Genomic DNA, 24,362 nt, shown 5'->3' with positions numbered 1-24,362 from the left:
TTATTTCTAAATTTTCTGTAGTGAAATAGTACTACTTGTATAATACGAAACAAATGAAAAAGACAGTTATTTACAAAATACACAAAGGCCTTGAAGCTTTCAAGAGGCCCACTGTGAATTACCTTAGAATATGGGAGAGGGTTTGACCCTGTTAGGTGTTGACTGCTACAGTATCCCTGAAAGTCCTCGGGGAGAATTGTGTAGTACTATATGACTGGCTCTCTCTGAAAGGCATACATCAACGTAAGAGCTTGGACTTTAAACCTAGGCAGCCTTCCTAAAGTAGGACATGTTGCAAGACATGTGGTTTCTTCTCTCCTGAATATGTTCAAAAGGGGAATGACTTGTTGAGACCTCTTTTTGATCTTGGGAATAAGCAATGTAACACCTACTGCAAGCCACAGAAAAGTATGGTAGGGGATCCCTTTGATTAGGCTTTGATGACATTTTAATCGGTCATATCTTAGGGCAGCTTCTCCATCCGAACAGCCAAGATACAGCAACACGTGGGTGAAACCATTATCCGCATCTTCAAAAGACATGGTATGTCCTTTTTAAAAAATTATGTGCCTTCTCAAAAGATGTTTTGTTTCCTCATCAGAAAGTACTATGAATGGATTTGGGTGCAACCATATTTTACTTTTAAATTCAGTTCTAAGTTGTTGACACCTGTGAAATTTAAGCTTATTTTTATAATTCAGCTTGCTGAGGAGAAACAAATTTGAATATTACAACCTTGCCGCTAAAATACAGTTGGTTTGTGGAGTCAGAAATAGGACTGAATTAACAAATTTAACCTTAGGTGAGCTTTGCATTTAGAGAATTGAAGATAAACTGCTTTCAGCAGTCCCAGTAGCAGATGACTCAACTGTCAGGTCTGTGTTCATTTTAAGTTGCGTGTGGAAAGAATGAGAACCTGATGATTAGTTATTTTTTCTCATTTGGTGTAGGAGCTGTCCAATTGTGTACCCCACTGCTGCTTCCCCGAAATAGGCAAATATACGAGCACAACGAAGCTGCCTTATTCATGGACCACAGCGGGATGCTGGTGATGCTTCCTTTCGACCTGCGGGTGAGGCTGGGAACACTCTGTTGACAGTGCGTGTGCCATGCCTGGTCCCAGGTGTGGCACCTGTATTAAAGGATGACCCCCACCATCCCCCTCTAGGCTTATATTCTTAACGTCACCTTTAGGAAACATAATCTTAAAGGAGTTATCAGGGTGAGAGCATGATGGGAATTTGGTAAACATTTGACCCTGTGTACATCCACCTTAGTGCTTATGACCCTAGAAACCTGAGCCCTGTATTTCAGGTGCCACGTCTGCATGTCAGTGTTGAGCTTCGCCAGGTGACCACAGCAGGCTAACCTGGCCAACTTAGACACATAAATGCAGTTTTTTTCTTTATTTCTTGGCTAGGTCTTCAGTAACTTTCTAACATGGTAAAGTCTAGAACAATTAAATTCTTGTAACAGCAAGCATCTCTGTTAATTATGTGTGCTGAATTTTGCTCATGCTTGCTTTCTTATCCCCAGGGTTCCCTTTTGACAGCCATACTCTTACCAGTTGATCACTCACATGGTGTTGGCTGCTAACAAGCCCATCTGTACTGTACATGCATGTAACAGACAAGAGGTTAATATCCCTAATGTACAGAAAGCACTTACAGGTAGAGAGATGAGCAAAGGCTATAACCAGGCAGTTCTCCGAAGAGAAAATGCACAGGACTGATAAACTTCTGAAGGATGGTCAGCCCCACTAATAAGGAAATGCAAAGCAAAGGTATCTGAACTTCACCCATCAGACTGTTAAAAATATTTAATTGTCCACAGATGACAAGGGTTTAGGAAAATGGGTACTTTCATATGTTGCTGATGGGAATGTAAGTTGCTAAACCTTTAGAAAAATAATCTGAAAGTATTTAATAAAATAAATGCACATAATATACCCTTTAAGCTAGCAATCCCACTTTGAGATTTCACTTAAAGAAAGATTTACTTTTGAGAGATTTACTTAAAAAAATAACACATTGGTATACAAACATTAAAAGGATGTCCATTGACAATTTATCATAGTGGTCAAAAACTGAAAACTGCATGTTCATCAATAGGAAAATGGTTGAATAATTTCTTATGGAATATTAAGGAGGTAAAAGGTCAAAATACATATATATTTAGTTAGATCCATATCTATATTTGATCTGTAGAAATGTCCATGGTATATTGTTAGCTGAAAAGAAGTATGTTTCAAAAGAACTCTAATACAATTCCATTTTTATTATATAGAGAAAGAAAAACGTTTAAAAAAGCACAACTGAGCGTGTGCATAAGGTGCACTGTGTGTTTGCGTGTACCCAGTATGTGTGAGGTGAATACATGTTCCCACATGCGTGTGAACAACGTCACATACCAGCTTGTTTGTATCACCAGAGTGAAGTGTCAAAGACTCGAACTTTTGACTGTATTTCTCTGGAGGGAGGTCTGGAATCAGGGCATTGTCTTTTTTGCATATCTATGTTTTGTTTTATGGTTTAAGAAGAAATTCCTTCCATACCCTCAGATTTAGTTTTTCTTTTATAGTAAGTCAAGTGATTTGGGATTATTTTGAGTGAGGGGTAAGTAGGTAGCATATCAGACACTTGGGCTCTGTTGAAGAAAGGATAGAACGGCAAACCTTTACTTAGCTATACTTAAAACTGGCTTCTTCTTCTCTAGACATTAGGACACTAAAATGCAGATTTTTAAACATCAGCTCTCTTTCTGTGAGCTGATATATTCAGTCCCCCCCCAAAAAAGTAATTGCCCTTTGAGAATTTGACCCATTGATTAATGATACCACGTCAGATCTCTTGAGGCAATCTGATAATGGTTTTATAAGTTGTGGTGATTATTAGTGAGTGGTTATTAAGAATTTCTTCTGTAAGATCTATAGGAAAGTCAGGAAATTCACCATAAGAGGTAATACCTGGGCTTCCCTGGTGGCGCAGTGGTTAAGAATCTGCCTGCCAATGCAGGGGACACGGGTTCAAGCCCTAGTCCAGGAAGATCCCACATGCCTCGGAGCAACTAAGCCCATGCGCCACAACTACTGAGCCTGCGCTCTAGAGCCCGCGTGCCACAACTACTGAAGCCTGCATGCCTAGAGCCTGTGCTCCGCAACGAGAGAAGCCACCGCAATGAGAAGCCTGCGCACTGCAATGAAGAGTAGCCCCCGCTCACTGCAACTAGAGAAAGCCCATGCACAGCAACAAAAACTCAACTCAGCCAAAAATAAATAAATTTATTAAAAAAATAAAAAAGAGGTAATACCCATGTTGATTGCATTATTATAAGTGACACTTTAAAAAATTCACAGATAATCAAATAACTTGCACTGATTTTAATTTGGCATAATAAAAAATTTAGCAGAGTGTGTTTAATAGTGATTTTTTCTCAAATTCAAAAACCTAAGAAATGCACAGTGAATAAGGTTGGCGGTACATCCAGCAGTGCAGTCGGCTGCTGACTGACCAACTCAGGAACATCCCAAGGGGTGTGAATGGCAAGCAGTGCACAACTTTGTGAATATTCTACACACCAGTGAATTGTAAACTTTAGAAGGGAGAACTCTGTGGTGAGTTACAACTCAAAGCTGTTAGTAAAAAAACAAAAGGTAGGGGCTTTCCTGGTGGCACAGTGGTTGAGAGTCCGCCTGCCGATACAGGGGACACGGGTTCGTGCCCCGGTTCGGGAAGATCCCACATGCCGCAGAGCGGCTGGGCCTGTGAGCCATGGCCGCTGAGCCTGTGCGTCCGGAGCCTGTGCTCCACAACAGGAGAGGCCACAACAGTGAGAGGCCCGCATACCGCAAAAAAAAAAAAAAAACAAAAGGTGGTTGGCACATCTTGACATTGACCTTTGAAACTTTATTTTTCAGGTTCCTTTTGCAAGATACGTGGCAAGAAATAATATCTTGAATTTAAAACGGTAAGAAACAACGGGGGTTCATTTGGTGGATGTGGGAAAGAAACCAAGGAAGAATGTTTCATCTTCTGTGATCCTTACACAGTAAAGAATTTGGAGTTTAAAGTACTGAGCTTGGAAAATGGTCAAAAAGCCCAGTCCCAGTACCCCTTTCTATGATCAGGACTGGCAGCCTCCCCTTTGAAGGAATGTAGCAGTTGGGTAGGTACCTGAAGCTCCCACAGTCTATTCTGTGCCTTCTAAATGTCCCCAAGTCACATGACTAATTATTTTCACAACCAGTTGCTTGGAAAAACATCTGGCTGTTTTTGATCACAGATGGCCCCTTTTAAAATTTAATTGAAGGGACAAGTGGCCAATGGTCTCTGTGTGAAAACTGCCTACAAAGGTAACTGCATAAAAGCTGCTTCTGGAGAAGTGGAGTAAACCCAGCAGGAATGCTGAATGCCAAGGACCTCCAGGCACTTACTGCTGGGGAAAGGTTTGGTGTACATTCAAATACCACAGGAGTCAAACACCAAGAGCTTCATAAATTGGAGCAATATTCCTGTCAACGAGGCAGCCGACTTTGCAGCTCCTTTCCTAAACAAAATCAGAGCTCTTTACATGCTTTTATTCTCAGTTCCAAGTGAACAGTTCATATTTCTAGTCCTAAGGTGTGGGGATCACTGTGTAGAAAGCAAACACTTAAGATAAAATTATTTTTGTTTGTAATTTCATCTCTGTTTCAGACATTAAAAAAAAAAAAAAAAAAAAGCCCTGTAGTTTAATAGCGGCAACACTGGGAATTGGAACCTAGATCACAAGGCAAGACTATTCTTGACACATCTATCTTTATGTTTTCTTAACCATACTACTGATTAATTTTTTCACATTTGTTTATTTTATCTTATTCAACAAGCTCTTACACATATTTAGTTCCAGTAAGCCAGCAGTCCCCAACCTTTTTGGCACCAGGAACCGGTCTCATAGAAGACAGTTTTTCCACGGATGGCGGGTGGTTGATGGGGGGGATGGTTTAGACGGTAATGTGAGCGACCGGGAGCGGCACAGCAGATGAAGCTTCGCTCACTCACCCGCCGCTCACCTCCTGCTGTGCCGCCCGGCTGGGGACCCCTGCAGTAAGCAGTGACCTTAGAAACGCGGGTTTCTCTCTCCAGATACTGCATAGAACGTGTGTTCAGACCTCGCAAATTAGACCGATTTCATCCCAAAGAACTTCTGGAATGTGCGTTTGATATCGTCACCTCTACCACCAACAGCTCTCTGCCCACCGCTGAAATCATCTACACTATCTATGAAATCATCCAGGAGTTTCCAGCACTTCAGGTTCCTTCCCATATCCTAACATCCCAAGGTTATCCCGCTAGATAGAGTCCTCTGCCGAGTGCCGTGGGAAAGCCACGACTGCAGAACTGCTCCTCAGATGCTGCTGGCGGTGAATCACATTGTTACTCAAGTCCCCGGGAAAGTCTGATGTAGCTTTTGAGACTTGTCTCAGGCTCTTACCTCTGCCTTAACCAGAACGGGTTTTATTTTTGTCTCTTTGGTTGGGGGGAGGGTGTTGTTTCTCCATCCATTCTTCCAAAATTTGAGGAATTAGCCTAAGATTCCTAGGATGCTTTGAGCATGTTGAGAACCCTCAGCTCCCTCCTACACCCAGGCTCTTAACAACCAGCCTCACTTTGCATAGTCTCTGTGGACTACCCAGCCAGTGGAGGCTGCTGTGAGCACAGTGGTGGCTCTCCTCTGCCTTTCCTCTCCATCCCACACACACGCCCTGTTCACCCCACCACAGTGAACACCCGTCAGTCACGGCGTGTCCCTGTCCAGAAGGACCTCTCTATCCAGCTGCGGTTGGGACCCTTTCTCCCACTGCACCTGGCTCAGCACACGTCTCGCCACCCTGCAGATGCTCATTGATTGACTTGTGTGCTTATATTCCACCAGCCAGGCTTATAGGTCAGTCACTATTGAACCCGGTCCTCTCCCTCCTTGAAATCTGTGTCGGCTCGCTCAGGCTTTTGAACATAGTTGAAAACCAGAGTATTTCTGATGCGTATAATAAAGTATTAAATTATATTATACTCTGACCACAATAGTGCAAGAAGAATGTATATGAAAAAGTAAACTAGAAGGCAATATGCTAAAATTCAGTCCTTCCATTGTGTCAGGTTGGTAAATTGGTGATAAGATACTAGATTTGGTCATGTGCATATATTGCTTTTATAATGAAAATAATAATAGTTTCTCTATCCTAGGAAAGAAACTACAGTATTTACTTGAACCATACCATGTTACTGAAAGCAATACTCTTACACTGTGGGATCCCAGAAGATAAACTCAGTCAAGTCTATGTTATTCTGTATGATGCTGTGGTAAGCATTTAATAACTTTGAGTTGATATTGAAGGATAATAATAATAGTTCATGGGTATTTTCTTAGTGATGTAACCATGAAACTGAATTGGAACTTTTATCTCCTTCCCTTATTGCTCTAAGGTAAAAGAACCGATTGGCTTTGATTCTGTCAACAGTTAACAAGTGTTGGTTGAGCTTTTATTCTGTACTAAGCCTTGTGCTACTTGTGACCTCCAGGGTGTTTTTTTAAGGGTAACTTCTGAAGATTGAATTATCTTATTTAATTTAAAATATAGTAGGGCTTCCCTGGTGGCGCAGTGGTTGAGAGTCCGCCTGCCAATGCAGGGGACACGGGTTCATGCCCCGGTCCAGGAAGATCCCACATGCCACGGAGTGGCTGGGCCCGTGAGCCATGGCCGCTGAGCCTGCGCGTCCGGAGCCTGTGCTCCGCAACGGGAGAGGCCACAACAGTGAGAGGCCCGCGTACCGCAAAAAAAATAAATCAATAAAAAATAAAATAAAATAAAATATAATAGAGTTCTTCACTAACCTACTTCTTGAGGCAAAAAATCACTGAGTAGTTGGTCCTGATACTTGCCAGTAATAATTTTTAAAAAGTGTTAACCTTTATTGAACATATGCCATGCTCAATATTCATGTGCCAAGCATTGCTCTAAGCCCTTTACATGGATTAACTCTCTCTAATCTCACAAGCACTGTTGCTGTCCTTTAGAGAGACCAAGAAAGGGAAGTGTTAGTTTTGAGAGTAAAAGACTTATGCCCTGCCCTTATTTCTTCCAACCTGTCTGAGCTTATCAGTAAAGTCATTTATAGACTTGGATTGGTTGAACTGGGGGAGACTGGTTTAGATCTCTCTTGGGGCCTCATGTATCACCTCCTTCCTGTGCGACTAGGGCAGCGTCACCTCCTGCTACTCTTCCTCATTTAGCCACATCACAGTGTTCGTTACTCTCTAGTATGTGTGCAAAGCCTGGAGGGGAAACAGTGAAAAGCTTAAATAGTATTATATATTACGGCGCCGGGATGGAATTGAATCCTTCTTTTCTAATTTCTTTTCATGTGAAATATTATTTATTATTATCCTATTTATTCTAAAATAAGAACATCCAGGAGATTCGATAGCTAACAGTGCCAGACAGCCTATGCTTAAGGAAGGACGAGCAGGGGAAGTCCATAACGGCTCACTGTTTTTTGTACATTAAAAAGCTCAACTCGCTTTTCTTTCGTCTGCCAGGGACACATCAAGGGCCCTAACTTTACTGTTTGCTCCTTTGTGGTTCTTTTCTCCTCCCAAAGTGCTGCTGCTGTTTGGCAGGGACAGATACAACATAGTGTCAGAGAGACGCTGGCGGAAACCCCCGGGGATGCAGAGGGCTTCCCATCACTCTTGTTCATATCCTGCAGCCTGCCTGCCAGCGTGGGATGGCGCTCAGAGCCTGTCCGCACATGGCTTTCATTAGGGGACGTGGATCAATTGACTCCCTCCCAGCCCAACATAAGCACCCTGGTTAAGCCTGTCCACCTCTGGGTCACCTCACCATTCAGCAAGTGCAGCTCTCCCCTTATTAATTCTTTTACGTCAGGGGTATTCACATTTTAAAACAATGTTATAGTTTATGTGAATTGTGGAGGGAAAAAATGTTTTTTAATCAGAGTTAATCCATCTTTCATGATGAGGAGCTGTTTGTCCAAAATGAAGGTTACACCTGTCAGAATTAGCCTGGAAATTGTATCTTGTTCAGGGCCAAATTTGGTGACTCTCATTGTTACCTTTTTCTGCCCCATTAGACCGAAAAGCTGACAAGGAGAGAAGTGGAAGCTAAATTTTGTAATCTGTCTTTGTCATCGAATAGTGTAAGTACATTTTAACAATGTGATTACAGCTCTCTCTGTAATTTTGTGGTACCAGAAAATGCCACCAAATTCTCACTGCAGTAAGGCAGCAGTGCCCCCAGCTGCCTCAGACAGTTTTCCCCTTGAGTGTTGATAGGTGCCATGGCAACGTCTGGGATTAGGGGAAGAGAAGCCAGTGTCGTGATCAAAGAATGCCTCTCCATGCTGCCCCTTAGTGTGCTGTAATCACCCTGTTTCTCCCTGATCACCAGATCCTTCTTTCTCACACCCCTCGTAAAGGCTGTGCTTGGTGGAGCCTCCTGCTGAGGAGACCTCATACTGCTTGGCCTCTTCTGAAACGGATGCTTCAGGACTAGTTTGAGGCACAGAGCTCTGCAAAGTCATTTGGTTGTCCACCTCCCATGCTTCCCCCCCGCCCCCTGGTCTTCTAACACCTCAGAGCTGCATTAAAGCTCTTGCTTTTCTGGGCATTTCCTACTCCTAAAATCGTTCATTTGCTCACATTGGCAATGAGGAAAAATCTCATGGGGTAAACAGGTTTGTCATTTCTCTCTGTAGGCATCAGGTTGGGCCCAGATCTTTGACACAGTCACCCACACTTAACTCAGTCCCTGAAAAGCAAAAGACAACAGGGATTTCTTACATTTTCCTGAATATTTATATAAGAGAAGATTTTTCTTTCTTTTTTTTTTTTTTTGCTTTCCCAGAACCCTTCTAGACCTTGGTCTGACACTCAATTACATAATCCTGTGGTGATGAGCAAAATTCACTTATGGGATAGATTAAAATATGATCGTACGGGGACTTCCCTGTTGGTCCAGTGGTTAGGACTTGGCCTTCCAATGCAAGGGCGGGGGGTGGGGGGGTGGATGCCGGTTCAATCCCTGGTCAGGGAGTTAGGGTCCCACATGGCTTGTGGCCAAAAAACCAAAAACATAAAACAGAAGTAATATTGTAACAAATTCAATAAAGACTTAAAAAATATATATACATGATCGTACGCAGGCCAGGCAGAGTCATTCAGATTTTGGGACACCTACAGTGTGTCAGGCACAGTGCTAGGGATATAAAGAGGAGTCAGTTGAAGAGTCCACAGACTGCTTTCAACTTCTTCATTCATATTGGCCTTTAAAAGCCATGAGGGGACCCATACAGCATGTGTCTACCCTCAGCTCTTTAAAACAACTTTCACAGGCACCGTGGTTTAAAGAAATCACTCAGATAGTTTGCAGGTTGGGAAAGTAAACCAGATACATACCACTAGGAGCTCTAGAAATTAAACCAGATGACATTTTAAATGTTAAATATTAGAGGAGATCTTAACAATTACAAAGTGACCCAATGGCATAATATTCTAATATGAAGAACCGTATTTACATAATACCCTAGATGTGTACACAGCACATAGCCTGTGCAGAGATAGTCCTGTGTATAAATGACACAAAGGATCTGCCCAAGAAACTGCCCAGTTCGGTGACTCCTTGCCCAACCAAAGGTTCAAGCCCAAAAGGTTCTTTGAACTAATGTCACATTTCAAAATATTTCACACTTGCTCATGATAGCTGCATTGGTTGCTAAAATGTCAGCTTCTTTGCTTTTTGCTAAATCTCTACCCACTAGTCATTTGATATTAAGCATTAATTTGAAGTTGTGTGTTTGATTAGTTCAAAATGGAAAAATTAGTATCTAATATAGGCATTTGGTACTCTCATTATTTTAAAAGGGAACTCTAAGGATACTAGAAAAGGGAGGAGAAATATTGCAGGAGAGTTTCAAATATCTGGCCCGGTCTTCGTATTTTACAGATGAGGCACCTAAGGTCCAAAGAGATGTGTGACCTATCCCAAGTCACATGGAGTTAGTTGATGATAGGGTGAGAACCAGAATCTGGGGGTGTTAACTCTAGTGCTTCTGGTAGTTTATTAATGGGGTGATATAATGTTAAAATGTATTGAGAAGAAACAATTTTTTATTAAGAAGAAAAAAATTTAAAATCAAAGATGTAATTTTAAAATTAAAAATTTTTATCTTTAATATAGTAAAGAAATTATAGATTTTAACACTTTCGGATTTTTTTAAAATACAAGTGATTTATGATTATTAAACAAAGTCTTCATTCAGCTCTTTGGTTCCACGTGCCAACTTATAGATGAACTAGGTTCTGCCTGCCTGTAGTCTCAAAGTAGCTATAATTTTGTTTCTTAGTTTCCACTTTAGCCCCTGGGATTCTTTTTTTCTGGTTTTATGATCATAGTAACTTCCTCTTTCACCTGCTGTGTGCCAGGGTCATTATTAGCCACTGCCCCCTCCTGGGGAAGATGAGGAGTACAGCTGGTGAGAGCTGGGATCTGGGGTGAGCTCTGAGCCAGAGAGAAGGAAGAATCAGGGGCTGCCTCTAGGAGACAGTATCCAAACTGCATCTCAAGGCTACAAATAGGAGCTATTCAAAGCGAGGACAGGGAATTCCTGGCTAATTCAGTGTAGTATTAGAACGAGTCAGACTTTGCCTTCCTGTCCCCCATTGACGTGCCTGTAGTAATGGAAATTCATGAGCATGAGGAAGGCAAATAGGAGCAATACTGGCCTAAAAATATATAATGGAGGATCTGCTAGTACCAGGGTCTGCTCTGCTGGGGTCAGCATTTGCTGTAAGATTGTGTGACTAAAAATTAACTGTGAGTAGGTACCTAAAGCACTTCTGCGAGGTGCTTTAGAGGTTTGGAAAAGGATAGTCCTTAGTCGGGATTGTGGGAAAGATTAAAATTACCCTTGACCACAAAATCCACCCTTTCAGAGGTACAAAAGCTCTGCCATGCTCCCCTGTGTGTAGGAAACACACTGCAAAGTGAGTCTTTCTTGCCGTGGATTTTGGAAGCTAACTGTGCCTCTTTGCTTTCCAGCTGTGTCGACTCTACAAATTTATTGAGCAGAAGGGAGAGCTGCAAGATCTGACACCAACAATAAATTCATTAATAAAACAGAAAACGGGTGTTGCCCAGTTGGTGCAGTATGGCTTAAAAGATCTAGAGGAGGTTGTGGGACTGTTGAAGAAACTTGGCATAAAGTTACAGGTTTGGCAACTGTTTGATTCTGGCAGCACAGGTTTGTAGCATTAATATTAGCACAAGGAGGAAATGGGTTTTATTTTGTAATTGCTGGTAAGTTTTATTTTCCCAGAAGAACGCTGCTTTCTACATTTTGGAACATTTGATATCTAGGAATAATTTTGGCTTAAATCAGAATTTCTTTGTAAGCATCACAGTTCCTATTGTGCAGCAATCCTTATTATGTCAGCCTCAGAGAAGTGGTTATTCTTGAAGAGAACAGAGCTTCTCTTACTTGGCAGGCTATAGTTTAAACAGACCACGTGCCAGATCTTACTGAATATTTTGTTTACACTAAATAGATTGTTCTGATGCTGATGATGGAAAATGGTGTCTTCAGCATCGCACATTCTAAATCTCGAGCCCTTGACTCGTTTGTATGGCATTTCCCTTGGCAGGTCTTGATCAATCTGGGCTTGGTTTACAAAGTGCAACAGCACAGCGGAATCATCTTCCAGTTTGTGGCGTTCATCAGACGGAGGCAAAGGGCTATATCTGAAATCCTTGCAGCTGGTGGCAGATATGACCTGCTGGTGAGGGCTTGCCCTGTGTTTGTTGATTTGTTCTGACTTGATTTCATTTCTTCCTCGACTCGTTATTTTGAAATTTTTCAAAACTACAGAAAAATTGAACCACTGGTATAATTGAACACCTATATATATTTCACCTAGGAGTAGAAATGTCTTGTGAACTACATTTGTAATGTTTTCAACTTTCATTTAAATAACTATAGGTTTACAGGATGTTGCAAAGATAGTACGGAGAGGTCTTGTATACATTTTACCCAGTTGCTTCCAAAAAGCTGGCATAACTATAATAAAATACCAAACCCAGGAAGTGGACATCCATACACTGTATGTGTCTAATCCTGTGCCGTTTTTATCACATGTGTAGATTCCCATAACGACCACCACAACTGAGATACAGTACAAATGGAATATAGAACCTTACCTCCCTCTGTGTCCCTAACCCCATCCCCCATTTATAATTGTCTTAAATATTTCCTCAGCATACACTGAGGTCCACATCAGACAGTGTTGCGCTTTTTGCTTCCAGTGTCAAACTCTGAGGAACTCAAGAAAGTCTGCTGTATTTACGCAAAATTTTTGGGTTCTGATGAGAAATCTGCTGTTTTTTTTTTTTTTTTTTTTTCTTTTTGCGGTATGCGGGCCTCTCACTATTGTGGCCTCTCCCGTTGCGGAGCACAGGCTCCGGATGCGCAGGCCCAGCGGCCATGGCTCACGGGCCCAGCCACTCCGCGGCATATGGGATCCTCCCAGACCGGGGCACGAACCCGTATCCCCTGCATCGGCAGGCGGACTCTCAACCACTGCGCCACCAGGGAGGCCCAAATCTGCTGTTTTTGAATTAGTTTTCCCGTATAGGAAAGATGATTCTCACTCAATGCTTTTAAGATTTTTTTTTGTCTGTCTTTAGTTTGAAGTTTAATTATGATGTATCTTGGCATGACTTTCTTTGGATTTGTCTTGTTTTGGACTTTCTCAGCTTCTTGAATCTATAGGTTTGTCTTTTGCTAATGTGGGTCCCCCACCAAGCCCCAGCAGGTATCAGAGAAGGCTAAACAGGGAGCCAGGATTTTCATACCTGCCTGGGGGCAGTGCCCCCCACGCCCCCACCAGCAGAGTCAGTGGAGGCCAGGATCCCCGACTTCTACCCACACCCAAGCAGTAACAAGGTCCCCCTCCCTGTTGGGGCGGTGCCAGAGGAGGCTGAGTGGGAAGCTGGAACCTTCACCACTATCCGGCATAGTATCAGAGGAGGAGTGTTTCAGGCATTATTTCTTCTACAGTGTTTTCAGCTTTACCTTCTTTTTTCTCTCCTTCTAGGACTCTGATGACACAAATGTTATGCTCCTGTGGTTCTGGGACATTCTGCTTTACAGTCTGTTTTCTCTGTTGTTTAGACTGATTTTTATCTTCAATTTCTCTGTTTCCACTGTTATCTCCGTTTATGCTATTGGGCCAATCCAGTGAATTTTTTGTCTTCTGCTTCTTTGCTGAGACTTTCCATTTTTTTAATTTGTTTCGAGCCTATTTATAATGCTTGTTGTAGCATTTTTATGCTGGTTGCTTTAAAATCCTTGCCAGATTTTTCCAACATCTATGTCATCTTGTTAGTGCCTGTTGATTTTCTCATTCACTTTGAGATCCTGGTTCCTGTTATGATACATGATTTTCAGTTGTATTCTGGACATTTTGAGTCTTACATTATGAGAGTGTGGAACTTTCCCTAGATCTTCTGATTTAGGAGGCTTCCTCTGATACTGTACGGGGTGGGGGGGCAGGGGAGGGGGTGGCACTTTGCTGCTGTCGGTTGGGGGTGAAGATCCATGTTTCTCACTCGGCCTCCTTCTACATCCGGAGCGTGGGACAAGTGCCTTGTTACCGCTTCCCACACACCTCCACTGAGAGTATAGTGGAGGGGTGGGGGCATGGGGGAGCTGGCAGGTGGCCTTGTTACCACTGGATAGTGGTGAATGTTACAGCTTCCCACTCAGCCTCCTCCGGCACCGCCCCAGAGGGGAGGAGGGCCTGGTTACTGCTTGGGTGTGGGTGGAAGTCGGGGATCCTAGGGGTCCTGGTCTCCACTGACACCGCTGGGGGAAGCATTACTCCCAGGCAGATACGAAAGCCCTGACTCCCCATTTAGTTTTCTCAGACGCCGCCCTGCTGGGACTTGGCGGGGACCTCCTTACATCTGGGAAAGGGTGAATGTGTTGGCCCGCACTCAGCCTTTGTGAGTGGGAGTGTCTGTGCTTTTTCTGTGATGTTTGACTGGAACAGGGCAGATCTTGTCTAAAAGTTTTCTGTCTTGCTAGGTTGCCCCTTTCTTGGTCTTTTGACCAGAGACAGCAGCTTTTCCTTGGGGCTCTCTTGTTTGTTCTCCTTGGCATTTCTGGGTTGACAGTTTCTCCAACACCCAGTCCAGAGTATATGAGGCAAAAACCAAACCCAGGGAACTCACCACATGTCGTTCCTCAGATCCCATGGTCCCCGGTCAGCCTGCCATCTTCTCTCCACTTTCAGAGCTGTCTTATGTTTGTTTTATATGTAATGTCCAGGGGCTTTAGCTTAGCAGGAGGAATAGGGAGAAATGTACCTACCCATCTTGGTCTAGAACCTATGTATGCAACTTTAAATTGTCTAGTAACATAAAGTAAGTAAAAAGAAAAGGTGGAATTAATTGTAATAATATATTTTATTTAACCCAGTATATCCAAAATAATATGTAAGCATGTAATCAAAATTTTTGTAATTATTAAGGAGTTACTTTACATTTTTTCCGACATCTTTATAATTAGCATTTATTTAACCCAGTATACCCCAAATACTATTTCAACGTATAATCAAACATTTAAAAATTATTAAGGAGCTAAGTTACATTCTTTTCCATTCTGAGTCTTTGCAACCAGTGTGTTTTACATATACAGCACATGTGAATTCGGATTAGACATTTGAAATGCTCAAGCCCCATGTGGTTAGTGGCTGCCAGATTGAACAGTGCAGAGCTAGATGCAACATTCATCAACATTCATGAAGTGACATGTGTGCTTGCTCTTCTCCCTTGCTCACACACACACACACACACACACACACACACACTTTATTTTGTTGAACCCTTTGATAAGTTGCTGTTAGAGTGCAAATCATTGCTTTTCCTATAATCACACCTTCATCTCCATTTCATAACCAGAGCTGTATGTCTCTCTCCACAGATTCCCCTGTTTAGAGGACCACAGGCTCTGGGGCCAGTTCCTACTGCCATTGGGGTCAGCATAGCCATAGACAAGATAACTGCTGCTGTCCTCAACATGGAAGAACCTGTAAGTTCCAGCTTTGCTTCCCAGTGTGCTTTGAGATGTCTTTCATTTTGTAGTCATACACATGGAGCCTCAGATGTGGTAGCTATAGACTGAGGTTTTGGGAGATCACCTTTGCCATGAGAGACAAGCCTAAATCTTGGTGTGAGTACTTAGCCTCTGCTTTTAGCTGGGGGACCTTAGTCCACTAGCCTTACTCTCCTCATCTGAAATATGCTATGTAAATGTGAGATATTACACTTGTTAGCAGACTCATATCAAAGCCCTTTGTTCATAAATACTGCTGTACTCTACAAAGCTAGAAATGGTTTTTTCCCTATGTTTCAGGCAAGATTAGTTTTCCCAGAGAAAAAGAATGTCTTTCTGATGATTTAGAAATAATTTCAACTACCCTATCTTAAAAGACTAATATAAAAGTTTTTTGACTGTGTCTTTTTTTTTAACCATGTCATTTGAAAAGCGAAGACTTTGGCATTTATGTCACTGTACACAATTTTAAGATGCCTGTTTTCACATGAGCGCTGCCTCCTTGGTGTCACATATATGCCCACAGTCTCCCTCCTCTAAATGTAATCACTCTGTTTCTGATACAGGTTACAGTAAGCTCTTGTGACCTCCTCGTTGTAAGTGTTGGCCAGATGTCCATGTCCAGGGCCATCAACCTAACCCAGAAACTCTGGTCAGCGGGAATCACAGCAGAAATCATGTATGACTGGTCACAGGTAATGAGACAAAAAGCATCTGTGAGTGGAGTGCACATAGTCATGGCTTCAATAGGAAATCATCCTCTACGGCTTTAGTTTCTGCCAAACTCTTTATCTCTGTGGTTTCAGTTGCTTCCTCTATGAGTTTCTGATTGTTGCCGTAACAAATTACCATAAACTTAGTGGTCTAAAACAACACTTATTTATTATCTTATATTTCTGGAGTTCAGAAGGCTGAAATCAGTTTCACTGGGTTAAAATCAAGGTGTCTGATAAGGCTGGTTCCTCCTGAAGGCTTTAGGAGGAGAATCCACTTCCTTGCCTTTTCCAGCTCCTAGAAGCCTCCTGCATTCCTGCTCATGGCCCCTTCCTCCATCTTCAAACTCAGCAGGGTAGCATCTTCTTTCCTCTCTACGCTATGCTTCTGTCCTTCCATCTCTAACTGATCCTCCTGTCTCCCTTTTACCAGGACCCTTGTGATTATACTGGGCCCATCCAGATAATCCAGGATAATCTCCCCATCTCAAGATCTTTAACTTTAATCAATCTGCAAAGTCCCTTTTACCATATAAGGTAACATAGTCACAGGTTCCCAGGGATTAGGATGTGGACATCTTTGTGGGGCCATTATCTAGCCTAGCACACTTCCCAAAGGCATTCTGTGTTTAGTGTGTTTGTAGCTTTATATCTTCAGACCTCCCACAGCAGGCCTAACACTTGCTCTGGGTTCCACACCCAGAGTGAGGAAAATGGCACCACTGAGCACCTGCCTACCCTCTAGAAAGGGGGGCCTTTAGATGACTAACTTCTGTACAAGCAGATCACAGAAGGGGCTGCACTTCCAGGTGGTCCTCCGAGTTGTACACACGTTCACCCACACTCGTGGTGCCCCAGAGAGTGAAGAGATGCCCAGGGAAACAGAACCCCACCCTCCCACCTGCTTCTTCCACATTAGCTGCCAAGAGCTGCTGCTGTCCATTTTTGTGTGTGTTACGTAAAAATTGATATCAGAAGTATGCTGAGCAATAAATTATAGTCATTTGACAGAACAGTATCCTATGCCATTTGTTTACTTGTTTCATAAATTGTTAGAGAAGTGTTCTGTCCTAAAGTAAAATTATAAGCTCAGTAACGGTGACTTCAGCCCTGCACAGAGGCATCCCCTGCAGTCTTCTCTGCTCTGATGCTTCTTTGCTTTATGCTTCAGTTCTACTTTTCACCTTCTACTATTTCTTTTGTTGCCTTTGCTTTCCCCAAAGGCCTTTTAACTCTGTGTGTGTGTGTGTGTGTGTGTGTGTGTGTGTGTGTGTGTGTGTGTGTAATTTTTGGCACCTTCTATCAAGATGTGAAGCTTCTGAAAACCTCTTACTGTGTCCTGACCACATTGAATGGCATGGCCCCTTAGAACAATAGTGAAAGCAAGGAAAGCAAAGGAAGTCTATTCCTCCTTTGAATTCTGTACTCTTCTTGCTTAATATTTAAATATTTAATATTTATATAAACGCTGAAATCAGCATGTTTAGTTTCTCACTTTGAGAATCCACTGAACACAGTGTTTTCATTCTTCAGTGTTTTCATTCTCCAGTGTTTTCATTCTCATTAATTACTTGAAGCTGTTCTAGCTGCTCTGTGTTTATTTGTTTCAGTCCCAAGAGGAATTACAGGAGTACTGCAGACATCATGAAATCACCTATGTGGCTCTTGTCTCAGATAAAGAAGGAAACCATGTCAAGGTAAAGACCAGAGGAAATCTTTCACAATTCAACAGTCAAATTTCCCAAACAGTATTAACCGTGGAGCACCCAACCTTCCCACTGAGGTCCTGCCCTTGGTTGTGGGGTGGAAATACATTATTTCATTCTCCTTTTGAATTGCTAGGCCTGTTTTTGGAGAAAGTGTATAAAATAAGGAAGAGAGAATCTGAATCTAAACACTTTTCTTTGAACTCAAAAAAAATAAAAATTAAAAAACTATGGCTAGTTTTTTTCCCTACTTTTTTCCCCTTGTTCCCTTTGACCATCTAAGAAAATAATAACTATAGCTGATACCTGCTGGTTGGCATATCCTCTGGCTACTTCCTAACCAATTCTACTATGTTGCATTTAACTAAAAATGCTCATCCCACTACTGGGCATATACCCTGAGAAAACCATAATTCAAAAAGAGTCATGTACCACAATGTTCAATGTAGCAGTATTTACAATAGCCAGGACATGGAAGCAACCTAGGTGTCCATCGACAGATGAATGGATAAAGAAGATGTGGCACATATATACAATGGAATATTACTCAGCCATAAAAAGAAACGAAACTGAGCTATTTGTAATGAGGTGGATGGACCTAGAGTCTGTCATACAGAGTGAAGTAAGTCAGAAAGAGAAAGACAAATACCGTATGCTAACACATATATATATGGAATGTAAGAAAAAAAAATGTCATGAAGAACTTAGGGGTAAAACAGGAATAGAGACACAGACCTACTGGGGGTGGGCTTGGGGATATGGTGGGGTGGGCTGTGACGGGGTCGGGGAGAGGCATGGACGTGTATACACTGCCGGGCGTGGGGTGGATGGATGGTGGGGGGTGGCCGCATGGCGCGGGGGGATCGGCTCGGTGCTTTGTGGCCGCCTGGGGGGGTGGGATGGGGAGGGTGGGAGGGAGGGAGACACAGGAGGGAGGGGATGTGGGAACAGATGTATATGTATGACTGATTCACTTTGTTGTAAAGCAGAAACTAATTTAAAAAAAACCGTAAAAAAAAAAAAGAAGATATGAGGATATTTCTCAAAAGAACAAAGAAAAATGATGAATTCAATAAAAGTTACTTTTGAAACCCAAAAAAAAATACCCAATCAAAAATAAATAAATAAATAAAAATGCTCATAAATATATCACCTCATAACCTTTATTTCTATTTTTAAAGGAAGAAAAAATCAACATATTTTCCCTTTGTTTTTCTCCAATAACGTCTTTGTCTGGTTTTTATAGCAGAGTGATGTTGGCTTCATAAATTAGTAGGATCTTCTGTTCTCTGGATAACTTTGTGTAGAATCGGTATTATTTCATCCTCAAATATTTGGTAGAATTTCTCAAATATTTGGTAAAACCACAGGGGCCTAGATAAAGAGCTATCAGATTGCCTCTTTCTCCTTAAATGAATTTTGGTAGTTTGTATCTTTCTCAGAATGTTTCCATTTCACCTAAGTTTTCAGATATTCCCTTTCACTATCTGTAGGATCTATAGTGATATCCCCTCTTTCATTCCTGATATTGGTAATTTATGTCTTCCCTTTTTCTCCCCTGATCACTCTGGCTAGAGATTTATCAATTTTGTCTTTTCAGAAAACTAGCTTTTGATGTCATTGATTTTTCTCTAATTTTTGTTCATTCGTTTTCTATTTTATTGATTTCCATTCTTTTTTTTCTTCAATCTGCTAAATTTGGATTTAGAGACAGTCATAACTGAAGTTTGCTTTGTATCCACTCTGACAATCCCTGCCTTTTAATTGAAGTGGTTAGACCATTAATACAAGGTGCAATTATTGAAATGGTTGGGTTTAAATCTACCATTTTACTATTTGTTTTCTGTTTGTTCCAAATGTTCTTTTTTTCCATTTTTTTCTTTTCATGCCTTCTTTTTAGATTGAATAGCTTTTATTCCATTTTATCTCTACTATTAGTTTATTAACTATAACTCTTATTTTTGGTGGGATTTTTTTTTAGAAACTTCTCTAGGGTTTATAGTATACGTTTTATTTATTTATTTATTTTTGGCTGTGTTGGGTCTTCATTTCTGTGCGAGGGCTTTCTCTAGTTGTGGCAAGCGGGGGCCACTCTTCATTGCGGTGCATGGGCCTCTCACTATTGCGGCCTCTCTTGTTGCGGAGCACATGCTCCAGACGCGCAGGCTCAGTAATTGTGGCTCGCGGGCCCAGTTGCTCCGCAGCATGTGGGATCTTCCCAGACCAGGGCTCGAACCCGTGTCCCCTGCATTAGCAGGCAGATTCTCAACCACTGCGCCACCAGGGAAGCCCCAGTATACGTTTTTAACATATCACATTCTACCTTCAAAAATATTATATGCCTTCATATATTGTTGTAAGAACCTTAAAACAGTATCTCCATTTCCCCTCTCTCATCCTTTGTGCTATTGTTGCCAATATTTTTCTACATATGTTATTAATTTCATAGTACATTGTAAGTATTTTGCTTTTAATTAGTTAATTATCTTTTAAAGAGGTTTTAAAATAAGGGAGGAATGTCCTTTATATTTACCATTTCTAGAACTGTTTATTCCTTTGTGTTCAGCCAGATATCATTCTGATTTCATTTTCTCTATGCCTGAAGAATTTCCTAATATTTCTGATTAGTGCTGGTAATGAATTCTCTCAACTGTTACTGGTCTGAGAAAGTCTTCATTTTACCTTCATTTTTGAGAGGTAATTTTTCTGTGTATAGAATTCACAATTCACATTTTTTTCTTTTTGCACTTTGAACACAGGTTTTATTGTTTTCTGACCTGATAGTTTCTGTCTAAAAGTCTGCTTTGATCCTCTGTATATAATGTTTCTTTTTATTTTCTGGCACCTTTTTAAGATTTTCTTTTGTCACTGGTTTACTGCAATTTGAATATGACGTGCCTCAGTGTGATCAACTCTTTATGTTCTAATACTTGGTATTAGAACTGTAGATTTGAACTGTAGATGTATAGTTTTCGTCAAATTTGGAAACTTTTCAGACATTATTTCTTCAAATATTGTTCTGTCCCTTTTCCTTCTGGGACTCTGATTACAGTATGTTAATCATTGGCTCTTGCCCCACACCTCATTGAGGCTCTGTTTTTGGTGGGTTTTGTTTGTTTTTTCTCGCTCTCCATGCTTTATTCTGGATCATTCACATGTTTTCTGCAGTATCTTATCTGCTATTAATCCCATACAGGGCATTTCTTGTTTCAGATATTGTAGTTTTTTCATCTGTACAAGTTACATTTGTGTCTCTTTTTTTTAATGTCTTCCATTTCTCTCCTCATCATGGTTCTTGTTTCCTTTATATTCTTTATAAGATTTATAATAGTCATTTTTAATTCCATCATCTTGACATTTCTGGTCTGTTTCTGTCTATTGATGTTTCTCCTGGTTATGAGTTGTATTTTCCTTCTACTTTGTATGCCCAGTAATTTTTGGTTGGTTGTTGGACATTATGAATTTTACATTTTTTGGTGCTGGGTTTTCTTATGTTCCTGTAAATACTGCTGGACTCTGTTCTGGGATGTAGTTAAGATCCTTGGATTCTGTTTGACCCTTTCTAGGCTTGACTTTAAGTTTTGTTAGGGCAGGGCCCGGGCAGCCTTTAGTCTAGGTCTAATTTAACCTCACTCCAAAGGCAGTGCCCTTTGGAGGATTCTGCCTGAGGCCCCATGTGTCATGGGGTCTCTCTACTCTGGTCAAAGAACAAGAACTATTCCTGGCCCTGTGGATTTCAGAAATTATTATGCCCACTCATGTCTGCTGGTTGTTTCCCCAGCCTTGGATAGTTCCCTCTCACCCATGCACACATCACTTCTGTTTCAAAGATGTGAGTGGACTTCTCTGCAGAGCTTCAGAAATCTTTCTTTCTCTGTGTGTAGCTCCCTCCTCTTCAGTCCTCTGCCCCACAGTTTCTAGCCATCATGGCCTCCCTAAACTGCAGTCTCCCCAGCTCGGCAAGACTCCTGGCCTCTGTTTAGCTTCCTCCTCCCTGCCCTGCCATCTGCAGACTTCCTAAACACGGTAATCTGGGGCACTTGTAGACTCACTTTGTTTGTTTCCCTCCTCTCAGGATAACAGTCCTCCACTGGTTGTTGTCCAATGTCTGAAAAACATTGTTTATATATTTTGTCTGGTTTTCTAGTTGTTTAAGGTAGAAAGGCAGTTGCTGTAGTAATTACTTCTTCATGGGAAGATTTGTAAGTCCCCACTACTGGTCTGCTTGTTAGTCACAAAATCATAAATGACCCTAAGTCCTACCGATCAAGCCCCTTCCAGAGCAGTGATCGTTCCTGTAATATTACCAAAAGATGATCGCCTAGCCTCTGCTGGATAATTCCAGCATCGTAACCCACTGCTATAATGATTAGCAAATTTTAAAAACTTGAATCAGAATCTGCTTCCCCAAATTTACATTCACTGGTCCTAGTTCTGCCCTCCAGAATGGTCAAAATAACAAGTCTAGGGCTTCCCTGGTGGCGCAGTGGTTGAGAGTCTGCCTGCCGATGCAGGGGACGCGGGTTCGTGCCCCGGTCCGGGAAGATCCCACATGCCATGGAGCAGCTAGGCCCGTGAGCCATGGCTGCTGAGCCTGCGCATCCAGGGCCTGTGCTCCGCAATGGGAGAGGCCACAACAGTGAGAGGCCCGCATACCCCACAAAAAAAAAAAAAAAAAAAACCTAATTCTTCCTCCTCTTACTACCATCACATAAATTTTAGGAGACCACTGCCATGCCACTTTAAGTGTCCTCTTTTCTGGTTTAAACATTCCAGTTACTTAAGCCATTCTTCATAATGTGATTTCCAAATCCTTGACCCTCCTAGTTAACCTCCTCTAGACACACTTAACTTTGTCAATGTCTGTCCTTAAATGTGATACTAGAATTCTACAGAGTGCTCTAAGCATGTTCTGACTAAATGAGGAGGGTCTGTGACCTCCCTCAATCTAGATAACATACTTCTAATACAGCCTACAAGTGAACTAACTTTAGCAACCATGCAGTTCTTTTGGCTCATCCTGAATTTATCATCAACTAAAACCCACTGGCCTTTTCACAGTCCTCACCATGTCTGACCAGCCTTCTACAATGAGGCTTGATGACAGGACTTCACATTTATCGCTGTTAAATGTGATGTTGTTCATTTCAGTACATTGTTCCAGCCCATCCAGCTCTTTTGACTCTTCTGCCTCTGTTAGTGGTGGGTCAATAGCATCATCTTCATATTTGAAGAGCAAGACATCACTTCATTCACCCACTTAGCAAGTGCATTATTAAGCATTCACAGTATAGGAGGGATTGAATTTAGGGCCACGGTGGATGCAGGGACATTTAAGCCACAGGTCAAGGCGCCTATAATCCAGCAGGGAACAGAAGACATTCATGCACAATTGTGAGCTCGAAAATGCTCAATGCCATGAGAGTCCAACAAGAAAGTTCTCTGAGGTTTCATCAGCCTGAGAGGTTACTACAGAGGTAGCAGGGAAGTCTTCAGAATGGAGGTGGGATTAATGCTGGACCCTCACGGATGGGCAGGATATGGGTACGTGCTAAAAAGGCCTTTTAAGCAAAGGAATAGCAATGGTAATGTAGTTCTTTCAGTAGAATTGTCCCAAAGATAGAGGCAGGCCAGCAGAGAACTCTTCTGGTATTACCCTGATTAGTCCATTTGGGGTGAAGCAGGATTGTGGAGAAGGGCACTTCAGCAGGAGAGAATGGTTCTAGCTAGATCAAGGAGAGCCAGAATGCCCAACCAAGGAATTTGGACTTGTTTTAGCAGTTAGGGGGGAGCTAGTGTATGTTTTTGGACAGAAGGGGACATCAGGGTGTATATGAGAAAAATTCACCTGCAGGAATATGTAGCATGGAATGGAGTGAGGGAAAATTGGAGATGGGGTAGCTGAGGGCAGAATATCAGGCTATCCCAAGCCAAGGCAGGTTGTTGGCCATGGGAGTAAAGATGTCAAGATAGGCACTGTAAAAGTGGGATGACTGGACTAGGGTTTGGAAAGGAGGGGGCAAGGAGTTGTAGAAACCTTGGTGACTGACCCGAGGATGTTTAAGAGGGAAAATATGTGAAAGAATCAAATGAAATAGGAGCTGGTTCGTCTTGGCCTTTTTTTTTTTTTTTTTTTTTTCAAATTCTGTCATCTATAATAAGCTATTCTGATCTAGACCAGGGTTTCTCAGCAGCCACACTTTGACATTTGGGGCTAGATACTTCTTTGTGGGGCTGCTGTCTTGTGCGTTGTAGGGTGTTTAGCAGCATCCCTAGCATCTACCCACTAGATGCCAGTAGCGCCCCCCTCAGCTGTCACAACCACAGGTGTCTCTAATCATTGCCAGATGTCCTGTGGGGAGCAAAATCACCCCTGGTTAAGAGCCATCAACCTAAACTGTTGACTTAGTAGACTTACTATAGTACTCTTCAGCCTGTTGGCTTCAGAAATGATGGATGTTTCATTCTTTTTAAGGTTAAGTCTTTTGAGAAGGAAAGGCAAACAGAGAAACGTGTGCTGGAGTCTGATCTCGTGGACCATGTTGTGCAGAAGCTGAGGACTAAAGTCAGTGATGAGAGGACTATCAGGTAACTTAGTAAACAAAAGCCCAGAAAACCAGCTGCAACTGCCTATCTAGAATTACCATACATTTATTTTAAAAGTCAGTTTGATCCTTTTGGGAAATAAAGATGGGTCAGGATAACTTTTATTGAACCATTCTATTGCTTCTGAATAACTCAGCAGTTTAAGTATATGACCCCCTACGTAAGAC

At 41.9% G+C, this 24,362-nt stretch overlaps 1 protein-coding gene across 2 annotated transcripts in view; it reads left to right on the top strand.

Moving 5' to 3' along the window:
* The window catches only part of EIF2AK4 (eukaryotic translation initiation factor 2 alpha kinase 4), a 116,124-nt gene that overhangs the window by 83,994 nt on the left and 7,768 nt on the right, over positions 1–24,362 (top strand). For both annotated transcript variants that reach the window (XM_082617908.1, XM_082617909.1), the window contains 12 exons: positions 468–543; positions 951–1,072; positions 3,917–3,966; positions 5,124–5,292; positions 6,225–6,341; positions 8,133–8,198; positions 11,099–11,269; positions 11,701–11,835; positions 15,039–15,146; positions 15,737–15,865; positions 17,494–17,580; positions 24,065–24,177. In XM_082617908.1, coding sequence (XP_082474034.1) covers positions 468–543; positions 951–1,072; positions 3,917–3,966; positions 5,124–5,292; positions 6,225–6,341; positions 8,133–8,198; positions 11,099–11,269; positions 11,701–11,835; positions 15,039–15,146; positions 15,737–15,865; positions 17,494–17,580; positions 24,065–24,177 — 1,343 coding nt within the window. The remainder of the gene's footprint in view (positions 1–467; positions 544–950; positions 1,073–3,916; positions 3,967–5,123; positions 5,293–6,224; positions 6,342–8,132; positions 8,199–11,098; positions 11,270–11,700; positions 11,836–15,038; positions 15,147–15,736; positions 15,866–17,493; positions 17,581–24,064; positions 24,178–24,362) is intronic.

Source organism: Mesoplodon mirus (assembly GCF_964341445.2).
Source record: "Mesoplodon mirus genome assembly, chromosome: 4".
NCBI lineage: Eukaryota > Metazoa > Chordata > Mammalia > Artiodactyla > Ziphiidae > Mesoplodon > Mesoplodon mirus.
This window is presented reverse-complemented; position numbering and strand designations above follow the sequence as displayed.